Genomic DNA, 22,678 nt, shown 5'->3' on the forward strand with positions numbered 1-22,678 from the left:
TCATACAATTCTTATTGCAATCCATACATATATCAATTGTGTAAAGCACATTTGTACATTCATTGCCCTCATCATTCTCAAAACACTGGCTCTCCACCTAAGCTCCTGGCATCAGCTCCTCATTTATCCCCCTCCATACCCGCTCCCCTCTCCCTCATGAACCCTTGATAATTTACAAATGATTATTTTGTCATGTCTTGCACTGTCTGACGTCTCCTTTCACCCACCTTTCCGTTGTCCATCCCCCAGGGAGGAGGTTATATATAGATCCTTGTAATCGGTTCCCCCTTTACAACCTACCCTCTCTCCACTCTCCCAGTATCACCACTCACATCACTGGTCCTAAAGGGATCATCCACCCTGGATTCCCTGTGTTTCCAGTTCCTATCTGTACCCGTGTACATCCTCTGGTCTAGCCAGATTTGTAAGGTAGAATTGGGATCATGATAGTGGGGGGAGAAGGACGTATTTAGGAACTAGAGGAAAGTTGTATGTTTCATCATTGCTGCATTGCACCCTGACTGGCTCATCTCCTCCCCAAGATCCTTCTGTAAGGGGATGTCCAGTGACCTACAAATGGGCTTTGGGTATCCACTCTGTAATCCCCTCATTCACTATGATATGATTTTTTGTTCTGATGATGCCTGATACCTGATCCCTTCAATACCTTGTGATCGCACAGGCTGGTGTGCTTCTTCCATGTGGGCTTTGTTGCTTCTGAGCTAGATGGCCGCTTGTTTACCTTCAAGGCTTTAAGATCCCAGATGCTGTATCTTTTGATAGCCGGGCAATATCAGATTTCTTCACTACATTTACTTCTTCACCCACTTTATCTTCAGTGATTGTCAGAAGGTGAACATCATGGAATGCCAGTTTAATAGAACAAAGTATTCATTGAGGGAGTACTTGAGTAGAGGCCCAATGTCCATCTGCTACCTTAATACTAAACCAAAAATAGATGCACATAGATCTATTTTCCCATCCTCATATATAAATATATTTACATATGTACATGCCTTTATTTAGACATCTATAAATGCCCCTTTCCTCCTAGCTCTTTCCTCTATTTCCTTTGACTTCCCTCTTGTTCCACTATCATACTCAGTCTTCATTTGGGTTCCAATAATTCCTCTTGGTTACATTACCCTTGATCACACCGTACCAGGCCTCCTATACCCTCCTCACCACCAATTTGGATCACTGTTGTTCCCTTGTCCCTGAGTTTGTTAACACCACTACCTTTCTAAAGTTTTTTTAAAAATAAGCAGTAAAGTAATAATTATTCCATAATATTTGTTGAAAAGAAATATATTGATGGTTTTAAAATACATACCTGCAAGATGAATCAATTGTCAAGGACAAAAATTGAAAAAGTATAGATTTACACAAGAAACTTTTTTTAAAATTTTAACAATTTATTAGGGGCTCATACAATTCTTATCACAGTTCATACATATACATACATCAATTGTATAAAGCACATCTGTACAGTCTTTGCCCTAATCATTTTTTCTCCTCTTTTCTTTTTTTACATTTTATTAGGGACTCATACAACTCATCACCATCCATACATATACATACATCAATTGTATAAAGCACATCCATACATTCCCTGCCCCAATCATTCTCAAGGCATTTGCTCTCCACTTAAGCCCCTTGCATCAGGTCCTCTTTTTTTTCCCCCTCCCTCCCCTTTCCCCCCTCCCTCATGTGCCCTTGGTAATTTATACCTCGTTAATTTGTCATATCTTGCCCTATCCGGAGTCTCCCTTCCCCGCTTCTCTGCTGTCCCTCTCCCAGGGAAGAGGTCACATGTGGATCCTTGTAATCAGTTCCCCCTTTCCAACCCACTCACCCTCCACTCTCCCAGCATCGTCCCTCACACCCTTGGTCCTGAAGGTATCATACACCCTGGATTCCCTGTACCTCCAGCCCTCATATGTACCAGTGTACAGCCTCTGTCCTATCCAGGCCTGCAAGGTAGAATTCGGATCATGGTAGTTGGGGGGAGGAAGCATCCAGGATCTGGGGGAAAGCTGTGTTCTTCATCGGTACTACCTCGCACCCTAATTAACCCATCTCCTCTCCTAAACGCCTCTATGAGGGGATCTCCATTGGCCGACACTTGGGCCTTGGGTCTCCACTCTGCACTTCCCCCTTCATTTAATATGGTATATATATATATATACATATACATATACACATATATACACATACATACACACACTTATATTGTTGTTGTTGTTGTTTTTTTTGCATGATGCCTTATACCTGGTCCCTTGGCACCTCGTGATCGCAATGGCCTGTGTGCTTCTTCCATGTGGGCTTTTTTGCTTCTGAGCTTGATGGCCGCTTGTTCACCTTCAAGCCTTTAAGACCCCAGACACTATCTCTTTTGATAGCCGGGCACCATCAGCTTTCTTCACCACATTTGCTTATGCACCCATTTGTCTTCAGCGATCGTATCATGGAGGTGTGCAGTCAATGATATGATTTTTTGTTCTTTGATGCCTGGTAACTGATCCCTTTGGGACCACTCGATCACACAGGCTGGTGTGTTCTTCCATGTGGACTTTGTTGCTTCTGAGCTAGATGGCCGCTTGTTTATCTTCAAGCCTTTAAGACCCCAGTCACTATCTCTTTTGATAGCCGGGCACCATCAGCTTTCTTCACCACATTTACTTGTTCACCCACTTTGGCTCCAGCCGTTGTGTCGGGAGAGTGAGCATCATAGAGTTCCAATTTAATAAAAGAAGGTATTCATGCATTGAGGGAGTGTTTGAGTAGAGGCCCAAGGTCCTTCCGCCACCTTAATACTTGACCTATAAATATAGACACATAGATCTATTTTCCCATCCTCCTATATATGTTTGCATGTACATGTCTTTGTCTAGACCTCCATGAATGCCCTTTGACTCCTAGCTCTTTCCTCCATCTCCCTTGACTTTCCTCCTGCCCTACTACCATGCTTCATCGCCACCTGGGCTAGAGTATACCTCTTCTCTAAGCAACCTTACCCTTGATCATTTCCCACCATGCCTGCCACTCCCCCTTCTCTACCATTTGGGGTCCCATGTTTTTCCCTTGTCCCTGGGCTTGTTAACACCACTTCCTTACCCCCCCTACCCCCCCACCCCAAGTCCCCCCGGAACTGTCTGTCCCGTTGTTTTTCCTCCAGATAGTTCATCCAGCCTGTCCTATTGAGACAGACCTGTGGAGTCACTAACATGCATGAAAACAAGACAGAGGAAAACAAAGCAACAGTATATAACCAGACAACAAAACAACAAAAACAAACCACTGACAAAGAACAGAACAAAACAGTTCACAAGAGAAAAGCTTGTAGTTAGTTCAGGGATCGTTTGCTGGCCCTTAGGAGCGTTTTCCAGTCCAGTCTGTTGGGGCACCACGCCCTGGCCCCAAAGTCCACTTTCAGCATTCCCTGGGGACCTTGCCACTCCATTCCCTTGCTGTTCCGCTGCACTCCCCCAGTGATTTGCCTCGGTGTGGTGGGATCAGGTCAGGTGCAATTCCCACACTGTGTCTCCGGTGCTGTCCCCTGTATCGCCCTTAGTCACTGAGGGGCATCATGTCTCATAGTAGGGCCAGCCATGTTGTTCTCTCTGTGGACTGGCTGCTCTACTCAGGAACATCATCATCACGGCCTGGTGGGCCAGGCTGTGTTCCACTCTCTCCTCCTGCCCCTTCGTCTGCTCCAGTGTGCTCTGATCAGATATGTCCATCTCCCGGAGCTGCAGAGTCAATGTCGTCCTTTGGAACAAATTCTTTTCGGGGGAGGGGCAGGAATCCACTTAATTTATGGTGCTGGGGCCAGCCTCCCAGACCTCTCCACTGGTTCCCGCACAAGAAACTTTAAAGCAAAAAAATTAACTACAGATAATATGGGGTAAAGTTATTTATAAAATACACTGTAAGAATATATGCTATATTGGTATTTAAAATAGCAAAGTAATAAATTTGATGATTATATAACTCTAATGGGTTTAGGAGAGTGATTTGATTACACATCCTAACAGTTTATCTTCAGATTTGTGGAAATGGCAATGGATTCAGTTAGAGAGCACCTATCTCTGCCTTTGAGTTCCTATTTTACTTTGACTAAGTGAGATTATTACCAGGGATACACGGATGTTTCAACATTAGAAAAACTATTAATGTAAACAACCACACAAACAGGACAACGAATAAGAAGCCTATGATCATATAAATAGATGCAGAAAGGCAGTTGACAATGTCCAACACCCATCTCGACCCAACCACCCCCAACAAACCTCAATAATATAGAAATAGAAGGGAAGGCCTTAACACATTGTGGGAAACAGAAGGATTTCTCCCAAGCTGTCTCCCCCAAATATATGCCAAACTTAGCTGCTTGCGAAGGACTATACACTTGGAAGTCATCCGAAATAGGTCAGGGTTATTCTCCCTAAGGGTTATCAGCCATCTAGAGCAAGCAGACACCACTGTTTATCCCACAACAAATAGGACCCACTCCCTTCTGATAAGGATAGTAGTTGTCTGTTTCCTTGTAGGAGATGCCCGCCCTAGGATGACCAAGGTTAGGTTGCCATCATGAATCTAGGGTCTGCCCATCTTGTCACATGCATACCCCCAGACCTTCCCATTCCTATGGGCACACCCCTAGCTCATCCCCTTCCGGGCACACTTAGGCTTATCATACATCCCCTTCCTATGATGTGTATGCCTATTGTATTGCCCCTTCCTGTGATGTGTGGTTACCTGTAAATGATGCCCCCCCTAAGGAGACCCAACCCTTGGTTAGCAATAAGGTTGGGGCTCTCCCCATGAGGACCACCAAGCAGGGCTGAGACAAGCATGCTACCATGAATTGTGTCTGACTCCATTGATTCAATCTCTCCTCTATCTCTCATGCTGTCTATGACTTTACTGTAATCTTTACTTATTATTGCTGTACAATTGCACCTACCGGATCTGTGATGATTTGTTGGGGATCCTCCTCTCCCCACAACACATGAAATGTATTGAAGGAAACACAGTCCGTGAAAGACTATTACTTGACTGGAACTTGATGAAAATAAAACACTTATTCACATAGAAAGGTTTCATCAGAGAGTAATAGAGCCCACCGATTGGGGGGGACATAAATCTTTAGCAGTGAGGAGAGGGAGAAAGAGTGGGAGGAGAAGAGGAGGAGCAGAAGACAACAGTAGCATTTTCAGGAATGCACAATTTTGATGCTCACCTGAGTCTGCATCAAGGGAAAGGAGGCTTGAGTCTGGGTGGTGTGGCTTGGGGAGCAGAGCCTGAAATGAGTGTGTGAGGATGACACAGGCTCCTCAAGTCCCTTGATTCTACAAGGCTTAGGCCTCTTCTTCCACCTGGGTGCTTGGGAGGAGTTCATGTGCAAGCCATATGGTGCCAGGAGAGACTGGTCAAGTGTAGTAGATGGCATCAGATGCTGTCAGCGTGTGTCTCTGTGGTTCATGCAGCTGCGTATCTCTTGGGGGAATTCCCAGTTGGGAAGTATGCACTTCACCCACCACTTTTCTGTCAGTTTGTCTTCTGTCAAGGCTTGCGTGTTGTTTTGATTCAAATGCAAGCAGGGCTACCCAAAGGGAACAGGTTTCAGCAGGGTTTCTGTAAGGTCTTTCAGAGACAAGAGACAGAGGGAGACCTTAATTAATAGATTTACTGAGGGAGGTGAGGTTTGTAGGGAACAGGAAATCAAAGGAAATGAGGTGACAGGGTTTAGGATAGTTGCATAAAGAAAGGTTAGAGTTGGTCCTTTGTCTGTAGCCAGAGAGTTAGCTAACGTGCAAGGTAGAGAGCAGGAGGGCCACTGTTACAGAAAGGAAGAGAAAATTAGGTGTAAGACAGACCCACTAAGGAACTACAGTTGTCTGGCGAGGATAGCATCAAATGGCTCTGGTGCCACCGCTCCGACTGCGCTCCAGGAGCCCGGGCAGGGAAGGGAGCGGTGGAAAGAGCAGGCGACAGGAAGGGTCCCCGAGAAAGAGCCACGGAGTTTCCGTAGCTAGCAGGGGGAGAGGAGAGCGCGCCAAGACGCAGGGATGCCAGTGTGTGTGTCTTCTGTGCCAGCTATACATTATAGATTTGCTGAGTCCCGCGCATCTTTCGGGTTGCGGATCCCCGCAAATGCCCGGGCGCCCGCTGACGTCTCGATGGGGCGCGGAGAGGGCGGAGTGTGCCCTGGAAACTGAAGGGGTTTCTGCCGCCGGCTCAGTGACCCGCTGCCTTCGGACCCGCGTCCAGACGAAACACCTAAGAAAGAACCGGTGGTCACTGCAGGCCCCGCCCCCACGACTCCCTCATTACCTCCAGGCCCCGCCCTTCGCACAGACCCACCCCTTACCCAGGTGATGCAATTTCCTGCTGACCCCGCTTCTGACTGAGAAGGTCCCGAGTGCTCGTCCCACGGGTTTCCACGGGTGAGTGAGTCTGTTTCTGTGCTGATCCCGGGCGCGGAGTCCCCGCAGGCCTGGCGTCCCCAGCTGTGCCCGGCTTCCTGCGGACACAGTTCCCGCACCCTGTCCGCCAGTGTTCCAGGTCGCCGCCACCCCCTGGCACAATTCCAGTTACAGACCTCTCTGCCTTCGGCCCTGGTGATACTCTGTCCCCCATTTCCTGCTCTGAGCCCCCTCCTGCACCCTCACCCCTCACGCCGGAAAGGCCCGATTGGGGGCGGGTTCTTCCCTGGGGCCCGTCCCTTCCGTGTCAGGTCCTGGACACCAGAGCAGGAGACTCCTGAATGGCCTTTCCTGAACGAAGAGGCCACCCTTGCAGTCCTCAGGCCACCCCACTGACGACTGGGGTCTGTAGTAGAGCTTAACTTCTCAGCACCTCGCTTTGCAAAAGGGTGCCATAGCAGCACAGCCCCGGATCCCCGCACAGATTAAGTCCTCATACAGACTGCAGTCCCACGTGGAGTGAGCCCAGTCGGTCATATGGCCCTCAGGCAGAGGGCTGTGGTGTGTGGATTACCTTCACCCCTCCCGGCAGTGCAGGCAGGGGCAGTCACTCTTGGAGTTTGCCTGCGTGTGTCTTGACGGAGGTCACCAAACTGGAGGCAGCAGAGGGGTCTCCTAGACAGGAGCCATGTGCTACAGCCTTGCTTGGACTGCATGGGTCAGGAGGCCCGGGTCCCATCTTGTAAGCTCTCTATCTGAGGATGGAACTGTCATTGTGATGTACTGATTGACCACCAGTCATGCTTTTGTGACAGTTTCCTTTGCCCTGCCCTTCCCCCACACCCTCTATCTCACATCTCAATTGGGAACCTGGGAAGCCATTAGGCTTGTGAAGGCTTTAAAATATGTCACTTGATGTGCTGCTGTGGGTGAGATTTTTGCAAGCCTTATTGCATCTCCAGTTACATTACACTGTCAGACAGAATTGTAGAATGACCGGGACAGCTCTTTTCACTGTATGTTATCGCTACTTGGCCATGAGATTTTAGCATCAAAGTGCAACATTAGCCTTTTCTAGGTTGTTGTTAGGTGTCATCGTGTCCATTTGAACTCATAAAACCCTCTCTATGGCAGAACGAAACACTGCCCTGTCCTGCGCCATCCTCACGTGTCCCCATGTGTGAGCCCTTTGCCCCAGCCCTGTGTCCATCCATTTTACTGGAGGCCTTTCTGTGTTTTGCCTCTCTTCCTTACCAAGCACGATGTCCTCCGGGCACTGGTCTCCTGAAAGAAAAATGTGGGAACCAAAGTATGACAAGTCATAGAGGCCAGTCCGACAGATGAGAGAATGCCGGTGGTCATCACATTCAGCTAGTCAGACTGGTGTGCCTTTCATGAGCTGCAATTGTGAGAACATCTTGGAGCGACCATCTCAAAGCCTGGTGTGTAAATCCTACGATCCTTTCACAGTTTGAGAGTCATGCATTGGGGTTCAGTAAAGTTGTAAGAAAAATGCAATCTGAGGAGTTCAAGTAGAAAGCAAATGTTTTGAGAATGATGATGGCAACAAATGTACAAATGTGCTTGACTTGACACGATGTATGTATGTAAGTATTGTGATAAGAACCCCCAATGAAATGATTTTTTTAAAAAGAAAGAAAAATCGAATCTAAACATTTTCCCAGTCAGCAAACAGAAGAGCGTGCTATTATGGTACTTAACATATTGTGCTTTTTGTCAACATATAACCTTAGTGTGCATTTATGTGAATATCCAAGTCATTTTTGAAGGGAGCAGCCTATAATAATTACATTTCAATAGGTTCATGCCACAGAATGGGAAATTTTCATGACATGTGTATGATAACTGTATTCTATTTTTTAATATAAATCATTTTATTGGGGCTCATACAGTTCTTATCACAATCCACACACACATCAATTGTGTAAAACACACTTAAACATTCGTTGCCCTCATCGTTCTCAAAACTCGCTTTTCGCTTGTTTTCCTGGAATCTGCTCCTCATTTTCCTTTTACCCTTCTCCCTCCCTCCCTGCTCCCCTCTCCCTCATGAACCCTTGATAATTTATTAATTATTATTTTATCTTCTCTTACACTGCTTGGAGTCTCCCTTCACCCACTTTTCTGTTGCCCATCCCCCAGGGAGGAGATTATATGTAGTTCCTTGCGATCGGTTCCCCCTTTCTACCCCCACCCCCTCCCGGTATCACCACTCTCACCGCTGGTCCTGAGGGGTTCATCTGTCCTGGATTCCCTGTGTTTACAGATCCCATCTGTGCCGCTGTGCATCCTCTGGTCTCACCAGGTTTGCAAGGTAGAATTGGTATCAACATAGTTGGGGAAAGGAAGCGTTTAAGAATATGTGTGCTTTGTGCCTTGTAAACACTGTGTTTTTTATAAGTTTAACATGATACTTTTATTATAAATAGATTTACACCCACCCAAATCCACAGACCTAGACGAACAAAGCATTGGCTCAGTGTCAGGGAAGTGCTGACTGTCTCAAGGAGACAACCTGGCTGTGCAGGTCCTGGTTCTTGGTGAGGGGAGATAGGAAGCCTGGTGGATGCACAATACTCAGATAAGTCCTTGTCTTAGCTAGTACCAGGAAATATTGGTGCCTGGCCACTATCACAGGATACACTGAGACAAGAAAAGGGCATTTAGCTCAGGGTCACAGTTATAGAGGCTCCCGCTAAGTTACATCTAAACAAACTACGTAATTATCCTAACTTCATTATATTTCCACCATAAAATAATAGGGATGGGCTCTTCAAGTTCCCCATCTCTCATCCCGCACTCTTCATTTTCTCATTTCATTAAAAAAATTTATTGGGGGCTCATACAATTCTTATCACAATCCATACATCCATCCTTTGTGTCCAGCACATTTGTACATTTGTTGCCATCATCAGTCTCAAAACATTTGCTTTCTACTTGAGCCCTTAATATCAGCTCCTCATTTATTCCCCTTTCTCCCCACTCCCCACTCCCTCATGAACTATTGATAATTTATAAATTATTATTTTTTTGTCATATCTTACACTGTCCGGCATCTCCCTTCACCCACTTTTCTGTTGTTCATCCCCTAGGGAGGAGGTTATATGTAGATCCTTGTAATCGGTTCCCCCTTTCTACCCCACATTCCCTCCACCCTCCCGGTATTGCCACTCTCAGGACTGGTCCTGATGGGGTCCTGGATTCCTTGTGTTTCCAGTTCCTATCTGTACCAATGTACATCCTCTGGTCTAGCCAGATTTGTAAGGTAGAATTGGGATCATGATAGTGGGATCATGATAGTAGAGGGAGGAAGCATTTAAGAACTAGAGGAAAGTTGTATGTTTCATCGTTGCTACACTGCAACCTGACTGGCTCATCACCTCCCCCGTGACCCTTCAGGAAGAGGGTGTCCAGTTGCCTACAGATGGGCTTTGGGTCTCCACTCTGCACTCACCCTCATTTACAATGATGATTTTTTATTTGATGCTTGATACCTGATCCCTTTGACACATCGCGGTCACACAGAGTGGTGTGCTTCTTCTATGTGGGCTTTGTTGCTTCTGAGCTAGATGGCAGCTTGTTTGTCTTCAAGCCTTTGCGACCCCAGATGCTATCTTTTACTAGCTGGGAATCATCAGCTTTCTTCACCACATTTTTTATGACACATTTGTCTTCAGTGATCATATCAGGAAGGTGGGCACCCACTGATATGATTTTTTGTTCTTTGATGTCTGATACCTGGTCCCTTCTATACCTTGTGGTTATACAGGCTGGTGTGCTTCTTCCATGTGGGCTTTGATGCTTCTGAGCTAGATGGCTGCTTGTTTACCTGCAAGCCTTTAAGACACCAGACACTATATCTTTTTTAAATTTCAGACGCTATATCTTTTGATAGCCGGACACCATCAGCTTTCTTCACCACATTTGCTTATGCACACATTTGTCTTCAGCGATTGTGTCAGAAAGGTGTGCATCATGGAATGCCAATTTAATAGAACAAAGTGTTCTTTATTGAGTAAATATTTGAGTGGAGGTACAATGTCCATCTGTTGCCTTACTACTAAACCTATAAATATATGCACGTAGATCTATTTCCTCACCATCGTATATAAATATATTTACATATATACATTCCTGCATTTAGACCTCTATAAATACCCTTTGTCTCCTAGTTCTTTCCTCTGTTTCCTTTTATTTTCCTCTTGTCCCACTATCATGCTCAGCCTTCATTTGAGTTTCAGTAATTTCTCTTGGTTACATTGCCCGTACCAAGCTTCTCACACCTTCCTTGACACTAATTTTGGAACACTTGTTGCTCCCTTGACCCTGAGTTGGTCAACAGCACCTCTGTACCCCCGCCTCTCCCGCCCATGTTCCCCTGAAACCATCAGTCCCATTGTTTTCTCCTCCAGACTGTTCATCCAGCCTATCTTATCTAGCTATATCTTCAGAGATAATAATATGCACCCGAAAAACAAGGCATACCAAGACAAAGCGACAAAAGAGAACACAACGATGACCAAAAAACCCCCCCAAAAAACCAATGACCCATAAAAGAATAAATTAATTTTTTTAAAGAAAAAATTTAAATTTAAAAAAGAAAGAAAAGCCTGTAAATAGATTAAGGTCTGCTTTTTGGCCTCTAGGTGTGTCCTCCCGTCAAGTCCAATGGGTGCCATGCTCTGGCCCCTGAGTCCATCCTTTGCACTCCCTCGGGAGCTCCCTGCTCTGCTCCCCCCGTTGCTCTGCCGCACGCCTTTAGTGTTTTGCCTGAGTGTCACAGGGTTCATTTTCTCATTTCTATGAAATCTGTTTAAGATGGAAATATTTGTGATTGATGAGCGAAAGGAGCTCTGTGGGAACTTATTATACTGTATGTGAAAGGTTTACAATGGCTCTTGCACCTCACTGTCATAACCTTTAAAGTACTGAGAATCTAAGCTTGAATATAAGTCTTCCCTTTGAGTATAGATTATATTAATAATTCTCTGCCCACACAGGCTTATGTGCTTGACTGTGGATTAGTTGGAAATTCCCTTGGATAAAGGTTTTTCCTAGGACACACCTGTAAGACCCTGGACGTTATTCTTTCTGATAACTGGCTGCCATCTAATCTATTCATCACAAGTTGTCATTCATGTACAGTACAGTGAGCCATGCACCGGGGACTGAGTATTGAGCAGAGTCATATCACCAAAACAAGTCATTCTTAGATTAGGGCTTTGACCAACTGTAAGTTCAAGATACATGCATATGTCTAAGGTATATTTATGGTCCACTGTGGAGCAGCGTTATCAGCTTGAGAAATAATGTAAACATACGTTTGCATTTGGTATTTGTAAGAACAATAACACCTTGGTCAATAGTATAGAATCTGAATTCTTCTAAAGCAGTGGTTCTCAACCTTCCTAATGCCGCGACTCTTTAATACGGTTCCTCATGTTGTGGTGACACCCCAACCATAAAATTATTTTTGTTGCTATTTCATAACTGTCATTTTGCTACTGTTATGAATCGGCGACCCCCGTGAAAGGGTCGTTCGACCCCCAAAGGCTCTAAAGCCTTTGAGACTAAAATACATGAAAGCTTATCTGTAAGGACTTGAAACTTAATTGACAGAACACTGTTGAAGCAAACAATATGGGTTTGACACAAAGCCAAGGGCAGAATAATTTGTCTGCAGAATTAAGATATCACAAACAGCCAAGGAGACATGAAAATGGCAAATATAAGGAAGTTTCAAGTTGCCAATCATTGTGTAACCTCAAAGCTATAGGGATTTAAACCAGTGTCCAAGGACTCCAAAGTCCATGTCCTGGGGATAGTAGTCCTTTGCTTCTTCTCACACTTGGATGTTTCAGCTTAAAATTCAAAGAAGTATTTCAGGTTCTTTTCATCTGCATCGACTGTGTTTTAGGCAAAGTCCAGTTCGCACAGTGAGGTTCTCAGAATGAGTCTCTTTGATGGGATCTCTGAAGAAGTTGTATACCAAAAACTAACTAAAGAAAAAAACCCTGAATATCAAAATCCAGGCAGCCTGCTGCATGTGCCCTAGATCACTAAAAAGCGTGGGGGGGCGGCGGGGATCTTCCATAAATGCACAAGGTAACATTAGACAAGGTAGACGCTTTCATTGGCAGCCTGTACAAGACTAATCCAACCTTTATCTTGAGGCAGGCTGCTTTTCCAAGGCTTGCTACTAACAGAAGTGAGATCAGGCCCTTCAGACCTACAATTAAAGATTTCTTTTCTGGTCATGGATTTCTATACTTTCTCCGAAATGAAAATTTGTTCAGACTGAAGTGAAGTGGACTATTTTAACTTTTAAGGAAACTAGAGAATTGAATTCGTAGATATCAGGGCATGAGAACATAGTAATACATGTAGAGATATTCTGTGGGGGGAAACTATGTAATTGAGAATTCCCATAGCACAACAGCAACCAACCCTGACAACCCATGTGTACCTGCCTCAGAGTCTGGTCTTGTGCTTACTTGATCCTGAGCCTCCCCTGTGGCCCAGCCCTGAAGGTGAGGTTTGTGCCTGGGTTCACACTGACTTCCCACACTGTGTCTCACACAGCAGTAGCTGACCCTGGCCCACGCTCCAGTCGACCATTTCTGATCCAGCTCATTCTTTTCACCGTCTTTGTAGATGCCTGATCAGCTCTTCATGGAGTCTGCATTGTTCTTAGCCTCACCATCAGGTTAAACAAGGCAATCCACTGCAAGCTTGGTCCTGGAGCCTGGCACCCCCTGGACATCCAGTGGTTACTGAAAGTGAACGCAGAAGCTACACAGGAGAGTTTCAGGGACTCCGAGGCTGCCCCATGACTCCCCTCTGCTCCTCCAGAGTCATGTTTATATACATAATAGTATCCATGATCTCTTTCAATTGGCTCCCCCATTCTCTCTGCTTAAGCTAAGTTCTTGTTTGCTACCTTTTTAATGATTGTTTGCCTGTATGCTTGTGTGTGTGTGTGTGATCAAAGGTGTTCCTAGAGCTGCCAAGCATTCCCTAAGATTGCCTCCTGCAGCAACCTACCACAATCCACCTGGGATCCACTTGAACTTTATCTAGACTTACCCAGGGTAGGAACTTCAATAAGCAAGGTGCCAGAAGGACAATTTGTGTTGATTTGACTAATCATGCTGAATTAATGAAAGGTGATTACCATTTAGTCTGTCTCTAGCCTTCCTGCCTTTATTTACCAGCTCCTTCTCAGGACCCAGGATCCTGGGGACAGATAATTCAAGGTGTTGAGATTTGGACAGATATGGATCTCAGATCAGGCTATGCTGTGTGGAAAGACAGTGGATCATATTTGCTTGGGTGTTTTGTGCTTCCTGGAAGGTGAGAGACCCTGGAACATGGGCAGGGAGACCTGTTTCAGGCCAGGTACTCTCAGCCAATAGGCATGCCTGTAAGACAGGCTCAGGGAGGAACATTGCCTTTTGCCTCTGGAATCTCCCCTAGTGTTGAGCTCAAAGATATACAGCCCTGTGCCTTCATCTGGACGAGGAAATGAAACCTCCACCAGTGACTTCAGCGTTGCACATTTCTCCCCCCCGGGGCCTCCTTCATTCCAGGGTGTGTTGAGATAGTGTGTTGGACAGGGTTCTCTAGAGAGACAAAACCAGATTGCTAGTAATCATATATAAATATATTTATAAAGATAGATATGTAACACAAGAAATAAACAATAAACTATCGCAGATATCCACAGGTTAGGGTGCCTGGTCAGCATTTCACAGATTTGTTCCGAGAGAGATTGGCCCTCTGTTGTTATCCTGAGTAACCCTTTGAGGACTAACTCTCCATAAGTGGAGAGACCCAGTCTACTCTGACAGGGAGTTGCTGGCACAGGACACACAGGATGTCCTGGGATTGACACCTTTCCAGTTAGAGGGTGAAGATACAACTCCCACTTGCAGTATGTCTTGTGAGGTTCAGTTGCTGGTTCACAGAAATCTTAAAGGCGTCACGGACCCAAACATTTTAGGGTTACCAGCTCACACTAGTAGAGGGGGTGTACAAAATCTTCTGAGCCATTTTTTTAGGTCTTAGAAAAAGGCCAATGTTAATTTTGAAAAATGGGTACAATGATTCCAGTATATATACCTTTAATTTCCTGCTTCTTCCATCTCTTGTGACATGAGGGTGCCCTGGGAATGAGAAGGTGGATGATAGGATGACCAGTCATTAATTTGCTTTATGTAATGGATTTCACCCCATCCTCTAGGGAGAAAACAGGTTAAATTGTGATCTACTAATCAGGGAATAAGTTAATTAAGCCCTCAGGCATATTACTTATTGGGTAACACATCCCTGTATTTGCCTAATAGCAGAAAAGACTCCTTGAGGCCAGGACGTAATGGAGCTAAGGCCGCAAGAGAGCTGTGATAGCTCTTGGCCATGATGTTGTTTGTCGTACTTTTATAACATTTATAAATCACTTTATTTTGCCAAGTGCCATGAACCAAACACAAATGATTTAAAAGTTAACTGAAAATGTCTTTGTGATTTGGGGTTTTGCCTGTCTACCGATCATAGTCCCTTACACTTAGGTAAAATCTGAGAGAGAAGAGCGCTCCACACACATAATTAGCAACATGGGTGTCTTGGTGGATTAGGCTTGGGGTTCTGTTTAGGGTTGTGTGTGTGCTTGAGTCAGAGCCTGCTCATAAGATCAGAATCTAGTCCTGGGACTGATCGTCTCAGTTCAAGAACAAGGGTCAGTGGATGGAATTAGAAGTTGAGTGTCATGAGTTGAATGTCAAGTGTTAGAGGACAGATTACAGGGCTTTCTGTTAAAAATATTTAGTATCTAACATTATGTAGAGTTGATTGGGTGCTTACGAGTTAAGGTGTAATGATGTAGGGTATGGTTTCAGGATTAGAGTTGTAGGGGGTTGGTTCCTGAATCTGAGATTTAGGGACATAAAGTTAGGTAAGGTTATAGAATATATTCAAGGTCATGATCCAGATTCAGATAATTGGGATAAAGGCAATATGCTAGGTTTTTAATGTATGGTGGTGGGATGTGTTAAGCATGTTAAATATGTGGTAGATATCAGAGGCTGCCCAGGGTGTTAGTAGAAGTTCTACATGGTGCAGGGCTTTTAGGGTAGGGCTTTTAGGGTAGTTAGGAGTTCAGTGGTGTAGGAGGTTCTCAGTGTGTTTTAAGGATGCTCACCATGTTAAGGTGTAAAGGTTAATGGTTTGAGAGTTGGGAATACAAGTTAATGGTTAGAGAGTTAAGGACCAAAAGTTATTTTTGTGTGTTGAAATATAGACTACACTTTAAAAAATATTTAATAGCTATGGCATTTATGTCATATTTGGCAACTATGACATATAAAATTATTTATTATGAGTAGAGAAATCTTTATTTCTTCTCTTTGGAAGATTTTTTTTCCTCCTTTTAAAAGTTTTCATTTTCTAATTGCTCTGCCTATGACATACAATATACTTTTTGATATCAGTAGTGAAAGTGAATGTGTATGCTTGTCCTGTTTCTGAGTTGGGGGTGATGGTTTGTTTCTTTACACTAAGTGCGATATTTGCTGTGTTTTGTTTTTCAAGAATGTATATTAGCATATTGGGAAGTAACTGTTTCACGTTAGATTTGTTGTGTTTTTGTTTGTTTTTACCTGGAAAGCCTTTGACTTTGTTTAGTACATTTTCTGTGCCTATTTAGATCATTTATTTTTTTCATCAATTGGTATATTACAGTGCTTATTTTCTTATGTTAAATCAACTCTGGGACAAATTTCAATTAAGCATGGGAAATGATTATTTTTATGTGTTGTCTGACTCAGTGCCCCCAAATTTTAAGGGCCTTTTCTTGTAGAGCCATTATCAATATTGTCTACAGTTCTCTTGAAGTATCGTTATCTGGCATTGGTGTCAGGTTACTACTGGTCTCATAGAAAGTATTAGTAAGTGTTCTCTCACCACCATTGTGATGTTCACTCAATAATTTGAATTAAACAACAAATGTCTGAATACTCTAGCTGCCACAATATTCACCTTCAATCAATCGTCTAGTTAGGTTGGAAGTTTCTCATGTGACTTAATTGGGATTCAGTTGATTGTAGACCTGAGCACCCTGACACCCGCTCCACTCTCATCGAGCACTTGCTCTGGCTGGATCCTCTGGGCTTGCAGCTGACCCCTCAGTGTAGAGGGGCAAATGGCTTGCACTATTGACAGACAAATAGTCACTCACACCCAAGTGGCTGTGTGCTGCCCTCACATGGATCCCAAGTTTGGGGAAATACTCTGCCATAAGACATGCTGTGCTGACTTTAGAGAACAGTGTCAAAGAGGGGCAGGAATTCCTCCGTGATCTTGTAGTCACCTCATTTGTTCTCATTTTAAAACAAATAAACAAGAACAATAGAAACCAATTACTATAAGAGAAATTAAGTTCAGCAAGTTTCACTTGAAGGATTTGGCATCTGATACCATGAAAGTAACCTTTGAAAACAAAACTAACGCGCTAACATTTGGTGTGTGTCTTGGGTGTTGATTAGTGGTTTCTGAGGCTGTTGCTGTTAGCTGTCATTGTGTCGATCCCATCTCACAGGGACCCGAAGTATTGCCCTCTCCTGGCCACCCTCACAATCTAGGATGAACTAATTTTTGTAGTCACTGTGTCGATCCATTTAGTTGAGGGATTATTATTTTTTACTGTTCCTCTTCTTTACCAAAAATTATATCCTTCTCCTGGGACTACTCTCTTCCGATATCATGTCCAAAGTATGTGATATAACTCTCACCATCCTTACTTCTGACCAGCATCTGACCTTACATCTTCCAAGACAGACTTGTTTATCTTTTTGGATGCCATGGTACCTTCAGTTTTCTTAGCCAACACTACAATTCAACCACATCAATTCCTCTTCAGTCTTCCTTGTTCAGTGTCCAACTGTCACATGCATGTGAGGAAATTGACAATACCATGATTTGGGTGATATCATTGCTTTTCAACACTCTCATGGTGCCTTGTTCAGCAGATTTATCCAATGCATGGATCTATTGATCTCTTGACTGTTACTGTCACCTTGGTTGTTTTGTAATTTCCCATAATCTAATGTTTGCTTGTTTGTTTTTCTGGAAGGAGTTAAAACTTATTCAAGCTTAGATTAAGAGTATTGATCAAGGAGGTGCCTCAAAGCTAACCTCAAAGCTCTGCAACTATCCTGCCGCAGAGCCCTGAGGCTGTAGCTTGTCCTTTAGAGCTATTGGAACGGAGAGACCTGTATTCCAGATATGCATGATGACTGGCATGAGAGAATCTAAAACAACTTGTATTTTTCTAGGAGATTGACTTGCCGTTTAGTTTTAGAGGGCCCCTAACCACACCCCTGTCCTATAACTACCACCTTGTATTGGACAGGGTTCTCTAGAGAGACAAACCAGATTGCTAGTAATTATATATTAATATATTTATAAAGATAGATATATAATTCAAGAAATAAACCGTTAAATAATATACAGATAGATAATACAAGAAATTAACAGTTAAATTTTAAAGCAGCGAGACACTAGCAGTCCTTCAAGTTTTGAGAGCTGCCAGGTACCAGTCCCCTTCTGTAGAGAGAGCTGGGCTAAATATACCCAGGCAGCAAACTGCAGGGCAGGTCCCCAACTGTCATCAGCTGTCGGTCCCCAGCTCCAGAGATGAACATTCCAATCGTGTGGGCTTAAAGGGACCTCAACTTACAGCGACACAGTCCACAGGCTAGGCATCCCACAGGTAGTGTACCCCTTTAAACTGAGGCACAGAACAAGCAAGCCATTTATCCCTCTGCCCTTCAGTTAATCCTACTTGTGTTTATCGGCCAGGCTGGCACAATAAACTATAGCACACCTACACCTCCATACTTTCATAAGCTCCATGAGGGTTTCAAAGAGCAATGCCAAGGACAGCCTACAACAATGACATCTTCAGCTCAGGGTAACACCCCTGCCCCACCTCTACTTTATCCAGCCTAGCCGCTTCCTACAACACTTTTTTTTTTTTCACACCTCTCCAGGCCCCTGGTGGAGCATGTTTCACAAGCACAAGCTTAGGAACTAGCTCTTCCCCCTCTCCCTAGAAGACCAAGACTATGGATGGGACATCCTGGAACCTAAGCCAATGAGCCCTACCCCACAGTGTATTGTTTGCCATCTGCCAGCATTACTTAGAAATCTTAGAAGTGAGGCCTTAGCCAAGATGATAGATGGTTGATACACCGTCTCTTTCCTAGATCCAGCTCATGTATTTTTAAGCTGCTTTGCCCTCACCTTGACTCTCTGCATCACCTATCTGGCTGCCCCTTGCTGTTCCTTGACTGTCGGGTGCAGTCTTTCACAAAAGCTGTCATATTGGACAACCTTGAAAACATGAGCTGAAGAGTAGAAAATAAACATCCCTCTTGACTTATTTTCTAGTTAAGGTTGTCTCTGCTTTGGACAAGGTAGGGCTTTCTGCTCATGTTCCTCTATCTCCTGTCCTCCACCTCTGAATCAAGTTTCGCTGAATACCGCATTCAACTGTGCATGTTACTGTGGGCTTATAAATGGGATCCCTCAACCATCGGCATTTCTTCAAACACAATATAGAGGGCATTATCCATGGGACACAAGGGGATTGGGGCAGGATAAACTTTGACGAGAAGCGCAGTATGGGTGGAGTGGAATAGATGAGCATTATTCGGCTGATCATGATAGCATGCCATGTCGAGGGTCATGCACAGAGGTGGAGTGTGGGCTGATAAAGTTCATTCTTCATGAAATATTCCTGCAATTAGATATTTGGTGAAAACATATTTATCTTCAATGGGGCTTGAAATGATTCATATATTTACAACTCCAATGTTATTCTAGCAACAAATAATATATGTATAAGATGTGGATTAAAAGTAAATTATGGTAGCGAAATTAGTAAATTGAAAGATAATATGTAAAAAGATGAGCCACAGAACTATAAATCATGACAGAGAATGGAGAGATTAACTTTTATATTGAAATCAAGAAATAAAAGAATAGAAAATAACTGAGGTAGTGAGGAAGAAATAAACAGGAACAGGGTGTGATTGCCACTTAAAATACATATAATTAATTTCTGCTTTAAAAAAATCTTTTTATTGGGGCTCATAAGGCTCTTATCACAGTCTGTACATACATCAATTGAGCAAAGCACCCTTATACATTCGTTGCACTCGTCATTCTCATAATTCACCTTCCACTTGGGTTCCTGGAATCAGCTCGGTTTCCCTTTTTTTCCCCCATCCCCCTCCCTCCCCGATCCTACCCCTGGTCCCTTGATAGTTTATAAATAATTATTATATCTTATCTTACACTCCCCGGCGTCTCCCCTCATCCGCCTCCCCATTGCCCATCTCCCAGAGAGGAGGTTACACATAGATCTCTGAGATCGGTTCTCCCTTTCTACACCCCCTTCCCTCCTGGTGTCGCCACTCTCACCGCTGGTGTTGAGGGGTTCGTCTGTCCTAGATTCCCTGTGCCTCCAGATCCCACTGCACCGCTGTACATCCTCTGGTATAACCAGGTCCGCAAGGCAAGGTAGAATTGGGGGTCATGATGATTGGGAGGGGAGGAAGCGTTCAGGAACTAGAGGAAGGTTTTTAGTTTCATTGTTGCTACACTGAACCCTGAGTGGCCCATCTCCTCACTACCCCTCTGGGAGGGGTGTCCAGCTGTCTACAGATGGGCATTGGGTCCCCATCACGCACTCCCCCTCTTTCACAGTGATGTGATTCTCACCACCATCCCACCTTTGTTGTTGGAGACCTGGTCTCCTCTGCCCTTCACGATCACCTATGTTGGTGTGCTGCTTCCGTGTGGGCTTGGTTGCTTCTGGGCTAGATGGTCGCTTGTTTGCTTTCAAGCCTTTAAGACCCCAGACGCTTTATCTCTCAGTAGCCAGGCACCATCAGCCTCCTTCACCACACTTGCTTATGCACACTTTCGTCTTCAGCGATTATGTGAGGAAAGTGATCACACAATGATTGTTTTTGTTCCTTGGTGTCTGCTACATGGTCCATTCAACATCTTGTATTCGCTTAGGCCGTGTGTTTCTTCTCTGTGGGCTTTGTTGCTTCTGAATTTCTGCTTTTTTAATTATTAAAATATTAGGGAAAATAACTTTTTTAATTCTCCCAGATTTCTAGAAAATAAAGGAATGTTGGTGTTTCAGTCAGATAATCACCAAAATATATATACATAATAAAAAATAAAACATAAATGAGAAGAAAGAATTTTTAGTTGAAAAGTGCACAGAAAATAACAGCAACCAAAAGCATTGATCACATATCCTAATTATCTAAATTAGTTTTTATATACAATGCAGTGTTTTATTGTTACAGATGTAAAAACTAGTATCATAATAACTTCACTGACTTAAACTAAAAACATATATTCTACTTGAAAATTCACCTAAGTTGATATCAAATTCCAGCCCTGTAACAACATAGGTCAACCCTCAACCTAAATATTTAACCACGAGCTCTATACAGTAATCCAGGTTCACGGTTTTCGTTTTGGGAACACCATACTCCATTCATCCGCTGAGACATGAATGTCAACGAAGGGGGGACCTGAAGAATAGAAGTATGTGGTCTGTAAGGTAGAGTGGGCTCTGTCTTCATTGTAAACACCATCTGAATGGAGCATGCTCTTGAGTCCAGGGGCGGAATGGTCACTACATGGGGAAGAAGCACAGGCCAAGCACCTGACACGCCTTATTCGGCGCTATCTCCGATTCTATTTCAGGTCAGTGGCCCACAGACATACAGTCATCCCAAGGAAGGATTTCAGTGTCTGACTGCCGTGTGAACAAAATTCATTCACCTGGCTCCAGACTTCCGAGTTGCCCTGCTGCTTGTATTTAGAGAGAGCATTGATTTGGGATCTAAAAGCTGAGCTACGAAATGGTGAGTACTACAGAGACCTAGGGTTTTTGTATTATACAGAGTAGGGTTAGAAAGGACTTGTTAGGAAAACTGTGCCCAGGATGTAAAGTTCCTCCCTAAGGTAAAGGCATGGATGGCAGAGCAGGGGACAAGTAACCCAGCTTTATGAAGCGTTCTATTGCTGTCAAATATAATTGTGGTTTCAGGCACTGGATTGCTATGATGGTCTTCCTTATATGACTGGGAGCTGGTTACATAAGGATATAAGGGATAAATTTCCCAGTTTGGACCTTGGTTCATTGTGATGGGGAACAGACCTTCCTGAGCAGAGTCTGGATATGAAGCTCTACCAGAGGACATGGATTTTCAGGTCGTCGGGATTCTCCCCGTTCCATTCCTGCAGTTTCCTTTATTCCCTTCAGGCAGTGAAACATTTATATAGAGTTCTAAAAATGGTTATAGTGTGTATGGATTTAGTCCTTTCTTTGCCTCATCACTAAATGAGCCTGATGACAAGGTGTCCAGTTGGTCAATATGTGGGAATTCCCTATTACTTTTATCAATGGTGATGATGTGCCCTATAGAAGCACTCCTCACTGATAATGAGTCTGTACAACAGAAGGAGACCCTGCCCAGTCTTGCACTGTCTTCACAATGCCTGACAATTTAACCCTATTATGGTGCTATTGTTAAATACAGCCATTGAAGATGGCTCTTTTTTTGTTACCTAGTTTGTTTTTAACCAATTGTTGTCCTTTTCTCTGGATTATTCCATTCCTGTAACGTGTCCCATGTATGTGGGATGTTTCCTCACCATCTTTGCTTTGTAATAGCATTTGTCCTGTACTTCTACCAATAGAACAAAAGAAAAAATACAAACCACTTGCCATAGAAGCAATTCCAACTCATAGAAATCTTAAAGGAAGGGGTAGAGCACTCTCCATGGGTTTCTTACACGGTATATGGGAGTAGAAAACCTCCTCTTCCGTTCAATGCCTGGAAGTTTCAAGCTACTGATCTAGCTCTTAGCAGCCCAATATGGCACCAGTGCTCCTTATTTCAAGATAGGTTTGTTTATTCTTCTTGCTGCCTGTGGCATATTCAGTATTCTGTACCAATATCACAAAATTCAAATGAATTAATTTACATTTTTTAATTCATTGAACATTAAAGCAAATACATAAAGGATAATGAAAATATAATAGCCTGAGCCAAGATAACCTTAGTCCCAAATTGAAATCTTGATTTCAACTCTTAAGTAGGTTCTTTGCAGAAGTTTTGCCCAGTAAAATACGTGTT

The 22,678-nt window shown here is 43.8% G+C and overlaps 1 protein-coding gene and 1 long non-coding RNA gene across 8 annotated transcripts in view; one reads left to right on the top strand and one right to left on the bottom strand.

Annotated features, from left to right (window-relative positions):
• Positions 1–3,207: 3,207 nt before the first annotated feature.
• Positions 3,208–6,684, bottom strand: LOC142450531 (uncharacterized). Its single transcript, XR_012784949.1, has 3 exons — positions 6,377–6,684; positions 5,246–6,285; positions 3,208–3,871 (listed from the first exon to the last, which is right to left on the bottom strand). It is a non-coding gene; the product is annotated as an uncharacterized LOC142450531 (long non-coding RNA).
• LOC142450530 (zinc finger protein 569-like) overlaps positions 6,228–22,678 on the top strand; it is a 29,656-nt gene continuing 13,205 nt past the window's right edge. Inside the window, exons 1-3 of one of the 7 annotated variants that reach the window (XM_075552574.1) lie at positions 6,229–6,452; positions 7,690–7,873; positions 21,240–21,400. Coding sequence is in view for 3 of the 7 variants with exons in the window: in XM_075552570.1 (XP_075408685.1) it covers positions 7,772–7,873 (102 nt within the window). In the remaining 4 variants the exon portion in view is untranslated. Of the gene's footprint in view, positions 6,453–7,689; positions 7,874–21,239; positions 21,401–22,678 lie in introns of all 7 variants that reach the window. The other 6 variants (XM_075552571.1, XM_075552575.1, XM_075552570.1 and 3 more) reach the window with 6 other exon arrangements.

This window comes from Tenrec ecaudatus, chromosome 6 (genome assembly GCF_050624435.1).
Source record: "Tenrec ecaudatus isolate mTenEca1 chromosome 6, mTenEca1.hap1, whole genome shotgun sequence".
Lineage (NCBI taxonomy): Eukaryota > Metazoa > Chordata > Mammalia > Afrosoricida > Tenrecidae > Tenrec > Tenrec ecaudatus.